At 34.4% G+C, this 6,868-nt stretch overlaps 1 protein-coding gene across 1 annotated transcript in view; it reads right to left on the bottom strand.

Moving 5' to 3' along the window:
- Window positions 1-955: 955 nt before the first annotated feature.
- COPS2 (COP9 signalosome subunit 2) overlaps window positions 956-6,868 on the bottom strand; it is a 24,116-nt gene continuing 18,203 nt past the window's right edge. The window contains exons 14-17 of the mRNA XM_031055897.1: window positions 5,377-5,474; window positions 3,546-3,628; window positions 2,421-2,479; window positions 956-1,643 (exon numbers count right to left, since the gene is read on the bottom strand). Of these exons, the coding sequence (XP_030911757.1) occupies window positions 1,499-1,643; window positions 2,421-2,479; window positions 3,546-3,628; window positions 5,377-5,474 (385 nt within the window). The 3' untranslated portion in view covers window positions 956-1,498. The remainder of the gene's footprint in view (window positions 1,644-2,420; window positions 2,480-3,545; window positions 3,629-5,376; window positions 5,475-6,868) is intronic.

The raw sequence follows: 6,868 nt of genomic DNA, 5'->3' as shown, positions 1-6,868 counted from the left end.
ATGTGATGAACATTTGTAATTTATTAAACTTTTTCATTATTTTTGAGGTGTTGTTAATTACTCTACATACAGATTTTTTCTTCTACTGTTACAATGTCTGTGTGTGGCACTGCTTGTGTACCATCACCCACTACTCTCTGCTTTAAACTGGAATACTTGCATTTATGGAAAATTTGACCCTTTTTACTACATTTCTGAGACGTGCAAGAGAATTTTTCTGTCAGCTCCAATCTGCTACAGGAATAAAATCTGCTGTGGTCAACACTTTATTTATTTTAAAATGATCAGGTTATCCCAAAATCTTAGGCCACAAAAGGCATGAGGCCATACTGTGGTAGGGAACAGCAGCTCTGAAGGGATTGCAGTGCATTCAAACATTTGGGACAGAACAGATTCCATTACCAGCAAGGTCACTGCACTTAGTCCCCACTCCATACCACACAGTGTCATTTTCTGTGCACTGAATCTGCTCAAAAAGACCACAGATTATGGAAAGAGAGAGAACAATCAGGGTCTGCATCTCTATTCCCACCGAGCTGCATGGAAAATCTCCATTCTTAAAGTAGCAAAATAAAACCCAAGAATATCCCTGAGAAATGCCAAAGACCCACCAACATAACTAGAGAGGACTGATAATAGTTTGGCATCTTGGAGCTAAAAGTTAGTTAGCACTAACACTGCTAAATGTCAGCTCTTTAGTATTTATGTTTCACTATTTCAAGGGGGGAAAAAAAAGAAAAATCAACAGCACACATACCAAGGGGGTCAGTCTTAGAATCTTCATATTGTCCTTCACAAATGTGGTGAGATCAAGTAATACCTATTTTCTTTTAAAAATAACACAAGTAAAATTCAAGTATAATGAAAGCACATCAAGAAACAAACTGTACAATTTCTGAACTGCACTGTTTATTTTGCTGCTTGAAACCTAAGTGACAGTATGCCACTATAATTATGGGGTTTCTTCTAAACCTTTACTACACTGCAGGTACAGAAATATATGGACACATTTTTGGAGAATTGACATTTTGCAAAATGCAGCAAACATTTCAATTTATACATGAGAAAAGGAAGTGTTCAAAAGGGTATGCATTTCAAGTTATTGCAGGTTATTTCTGTGAGAGAATTTCTGCAGGTAAAACATGTTTAAATTTAACCAACAGTAACGTGTCAGTGTACTTAAAATCATGACAAAAATCTTCTCTCTGGTCATTAATTGCCCCTTGACAAATTACTAGGATGTTGTATGTTTAGGGCAAGATGTCAATACAGCATAAATCCCGTGGCATTTTGGTTTTCTTCTGGAGATTAAAGCTGTTTTTTTCTTGGGATAAATGCAGCAGCAAAACACAAACCAGCTGATCAAAAAAGCACTTCTGCCATAACTCCAATAATTTCAGGGCACACCAACCGACAGTAGTTTTGCCATTCCCAGTTCTTTTAAGGTTTACATCACTGCACTGTTGCCTTAAGTAGGTTTGTAGAAGCTTGGTTTCTATTAGGCCAGCTTGCTGACTACAGCCTGGTTGAGAGAATTTAGTTGGTTGGTCCATTTATCTAACGCAGTATAACGTGCACCACCTCTCTTCTGATGGTCCAGTTCTAGGAGCTGGTTGACTTGATCAATTCGGCCATGTATAGTGCTAGGAGAAAATAAATAAAAACTATAAATTGCTAATGGACATGGAAATAGGAGCTAACAATGAATCAGAGGTAAAATAAGAGGTCATATACAAGAGAGGCACAAAGTCCATTTCAGAATTCAGCACTTTTATAATTACTGTCCTGGGCAGTACTGCCTATTAAGCTGTCATCATGACTGGAAATCAAACAACTAATTCATTGGGCAATGCATGTTTTATCTGCTTGGCTATGACCCCACACAAAGTCTGAAGCAATATCACATAAACAGTTCTTGAAAGTCAAAGAATCATGAAAAATGGAGATTTATGTGAAGAGAAATCAAATAATACAAGCTCATGTACATATTATACATTTGTAGTAGTTATAACAAGTTACTCTCCAGAAAAATAGGTTTTACAAATTGTAGTTAAATTTTTCTAGTTAAGAGAGCAGATTATCAATCTGTCAACTTGAAAATGCACTCTAAAATATACATGGGTGTAAGCAGGAATTACTAAGAATAACAACTTTCATAATTTCATAATAATTCAGGGAATTTATTATGTAATTAAGAATTATAGAAAGAAGATGCTCCCTGTATAATTTTCTTGGTTCCCATCTTTCAAACATACTTTACTGCTCAGAAACCAAGCAAATACAAAGTCAGCACCATTACCTTTCACTTCTAGAATCAACCAGTATTATCACAATGCCCCAAAATACTGTTTTGTTGCCTCTTCTACAGTTTGATTATTTTAAAGTAATCAAAGATCAATAATCAAGAATCAGGTACATACTTATCCAATATGCACTGCACAAGCAAGCTTTCCACATCAGCTACATCTATGTTTAACTCCTGAAACAAAAAGCAAACTCAGTATGCTGCTACTATGTTCTGCAACATAAAAACCCCCCAATCTTTATTTTCATATACAGAATTTAGTTTAACCTGTTTCTTACTGTTCATAAGTATCAATTCAGTAATGATCTATTAAGCAAAAGACCTCCACCCAAAGGACACATGGGCAAGAATCAAGAGACCAGTAACCTCTCAAAAAAAGCTGAAGAGGCAAAAGCAAAATTTTAGAAGCTCCAGAAATTAGCTCCTTTACTGACTTACTGAAAAAACAGACAAAAAATATCCCAAACCAAATAAAAACAAAATAAACCACAACCACAAAAACCCAGGAAATAAAATAAGACAATAATTATCAGAAAAGATAATTATCTGCACTCAAAACCATTTAGAGACATAATTGCATCTTCTGGCTCAAGCAAGTTCTACAAGTGTTAAGTCTAGCTTAAAAAAAAGTATACTGAGTTCTAAAGAGATTTTAAGCATAAAAAACATGCATCCCTAATATTTCATGATGTATTTTGTAATGCTGTGAATTTTTGCAGGCAAAATCACAGACCCACAGGAGATGGGAATAGTCATATATTACCATTGGGTTTTTATTTCATTCTTTGCAGATTAGGCAGTGAAATCAGGAATTCTATGGTAATACTTGATTTGTTCTACTACCACAGTTCTGCAACTTGTACAACACAAACATGTGAAGATAGCTTACGAGGAAAAGGGGTTAATTTTTACATCCATAAAATTTATGTTTATAATGACATTTTTATTATACAAATTTCACTTTTTATACTTTTCCTAAGAAATATGATTTTTCTACACCAAGTAGAATATGGTAGCTGAGTATTTAAGAAGTATATCATAGTACATATTATAATAAACAGTTGGATGACACTTGAAATTTACATTTTTGCACTGCAAAGCTGCCAGCAGTGCATCATTAGTACATTATGGTTTAGAGTGTATTTTAGATGTTCTATTTCTGGAAGCACTGTATTTATTTAAAAGCTTTTATTCACAGTTAATAATTTACTTAAGCAAATCCAAGGCTACTGACACATACCTTAGAAATAAAAGGAATATGTATTCTTGTGTAAGGCTTAATTAATTTTATAAGCACTTGTGTTCTGATGTTTCGCAAAAGCTCTGTAAGAGAAGAAAGCATAAACAGTGTAAAAACAACAGTATTGAAATAAAGCTAAAATACCACTCCATACAGAAAGGCGCTAGCTTCAAAGACCATGGTGTTCAGTGTAATTCAATGGGGGGGGAAGCCCAGCAAAATAACAAGGACCCTCCTTTTCCAGGGATCCAGGCAATATGTAACTCTGAAGGTGGACAGACAGAGCTGAAAACTGTTCAAACATGGAGCAACATGTTCTCTGGTAAAAATTTTATTTATTCAAGTTAACTAGTTAGATCATAGAAATCATTGCCTGGTATGTCTGCCCCCCTAATTTATGGCTAGAATGTTTGCTGTACACAAAAGTGAAAAGGGACTTAAAGCTCTGCAATTTAAAATGTCTGTGCATTTAACTTCATGGGGAATATTCACATTTAAAGTTAAAAGTCAGGGCCTGATGGTGTAATTACAATGAGGAACTGAAGTCGTAGAAAATGGTCTGCGTGGAGAGGCTCGTTTTGCTTAGATAAAATAGTGCAGTCAACGTTTTATAAATTTTTACATTATTAAAGACAGTTGGGATAAAATGCAAGCATAAATTATAAATTAACAGAGAAAAAAAAACTAGGTCCATTTCTACCTGTTTAAACAGGGACTGTTTATATAATAATATACCACTGAACACCAGATTATGTGTCTCAATAAATTATGGAGATTAAAACAATGAGGCAAGGTATGTAAACATAACCATGAACAAGTTGTGTATCACTGCAGAGTGAACATGGTGAGACATCAGTAGCATACAAGGAGCGACGCTCAATTCCCTTTGATGCCTTAATTCAGCTTCCTGCTCTTGCTCTCCAGTTCTGGCACACCTTCCTCCACGAGCATCCAGCTCTGATCTTACCAAGTCTCCCCCCAAGACTTTGCAGCTCACCAGCAGTCCACATGGAACAGCAGCGGTGGGTTATATTTAGTTTCCCCTGCTGTTTGCCCTGTTCTCTTTTACAAACAAGTATAAGGAAACCAGGTCTCTGGATTTAACTCTTTTCTTTCGTGTAACTATCCAGCTAAATGATCTTGCACTGCCACAGTCAGACCCACTCTTGAAAACAACAGTTAGCTGAAGAACTGAGCACTGTATTCAAGTGAAGAGACTCTTCAATTCTCAGATACATGAAAAATGGATGAGGTAAGTTTATTTTGTCACATTAATGGAGCAGAAAGGCATGTGCTAATGTGCTCCCATTCTATTAAGTAGAGGTACTATAACTCCAACTACTGTTTGCAAGATATAAATGAAAAGTATGCATCTTTTCACATATTATATTACTACATATTTATTAGTGCAACCTTCATTACATTGTCTATGTATTTTGTGTAATCTGAAGCAGTAAATTAACTTTATAAACTGCAAACATCAAAGTGGATGAGACTGATACAAACCATCTTTACAGGTGAGGGTTGCTTTCATTTCACTATTCCAAAAACAATACTCAAAGTATTCAAGTATCTTAACATCACCATAGATATCTTACAATACCCACTCCTCTACAACTTTCTCCGTCAACTTTGCATATCTTTTCAGTCATGCCACATGCCTGGATGCGAGTTAGCCCTGACCAACTTCTAAATAACTTGTAAAGGAATAAAAACAAGTAATTACAAGGAACTCTTAATGCCAAAAAGAAAAATAAACCAAGGTGGGGGAAGAGAAAAAGAGCTTACTAAGTAGTGAAAACAAAAATGATTATAATAGCCTTTAAAATACCTTCAATGTGTTCCCTTATGAAGGGATCGTCCATGATGTTGCTGTGATTTGTTTTCAGAATCTTCTCAAATTCAGTGATGTCATTATTCTGATAGGCACTTCAGAAAAAAACCAAGGGACTGAATTATTCATTTTAAAAGTAAAACCGACTCATAAGATTATGTTCCACAATTTCTAAAAAAACATGTATTAAGCACTGGTGGAAAATATTTCTATTCAGAACCTTTATATGCAAAAACTCGATTTCAAGATGAAATGCAGCAGAAATGACCTTTCTCCTGTTTCAATTTTAGCAACATGTACTGAAATTTGGTATGAATATTTAGTTGTTCCACAAGTGCACTCTAGTTTCAAAACTTTTGTACTTTAAGAAGCTATTCTTAAATACCCTGTTTTGAAAAGTATCATTACATGAATTTTGGCTTCATGAAGTCATACATTGTGGAACAAATAAGAGCTAAAAAGAGTCTACAGGGCTGCTGCTGTCTCTACAATGTCCAGCTTAAGCTGAATGCTAAAAATACTGAAAGATGAAAGAAATACAGACTTCCAGGATTATTCATCAGTAATTTTGGCATAATATTACTTTTTAGATTTTTATTTATAGCTTACTTGTGTATATATCCTTTCATGAGTCAATCCTGTCATCTAAGAAAGCACTGCAAAAAGAAGGTGCCACCACAGCATCATTTAAAGGCCAAGAGCTGCAACCTCTGAAGAAAGGCCTTTTTCTTGAAAAACATTCTTTCAAAACAAAACTTTCAACTTCTGTTTAATACTAATATCAAACATTTTAATAAAAACAACATCTATTTGTCCTTCATATTCTGTACCTTTTAAGATTGTTTTGAAACTGGTCAAAGAAGATTCATCTGTTATTAAAATGGCCAAGAAGAAGACCTGTTAAGTTTAAGGCAGAACCTGAGCAGTTTATAAATAGTTATGTGAGTGGCATGGACTGTATCACATGAAAACAGTAAATTTTACTTCATCATAAAAGAAATTTCATTTCTGTATATTTTATTGTTTATTTCACAAGTCTTTTTATGCTATGTAAAGCATGCAAGTTCCCACTGTAGAGTATAGGAAGGATTAAAACCATAATTTTAATATTTGAAATTAATTTTATCTTTGCATATTTCTTATCAATACTGCTTTAACTGCATTATTAATTTTAAAGAAGGTGTTATACTCAAATGTCAAGATAAAAGATATAAATGAGAAACATGAATAAAATCAGATTGGGTAAGGCCATCTGGAGTTCCTTCTGCCTCAAATTCACATGAAATTATGACAGTGAATTAGAAAAAAACCACATCTAAAGTGGAATGAGTTACTGGAAATAGTCCCTTACTAAACTGCCAAATAATTGATTCAATCACCATGTCAATAACGGATGAATATACTCACTTTAAGAAACAATTTGTATGTATACAATGGTAAAGCACAACAGCAGTATCACAGCAGTTTGTTCCAACACAGGATCAACTGT

This window comes from Geospiza fortis, unplaced genomic scaffold, assembly GCF_000277835.1.
Source record: "Geospiza fortis unplaced genomic scaffold, GeoFor_1.0 scaffold171, whole genome shotgun sequence".
In the NCBI taxonomy this organism is placed as follows: domain Eukaryota; kingdom Metazoa; phylum Chordata; class Aves; order Passeriformes; family Thraupidae; genus Geospiza; species Geospiza fortis.
Note: the sequence above shows the minus strand (reverse complement) of the source record. Positions and strands in the feature narration are given on the sequence as shown.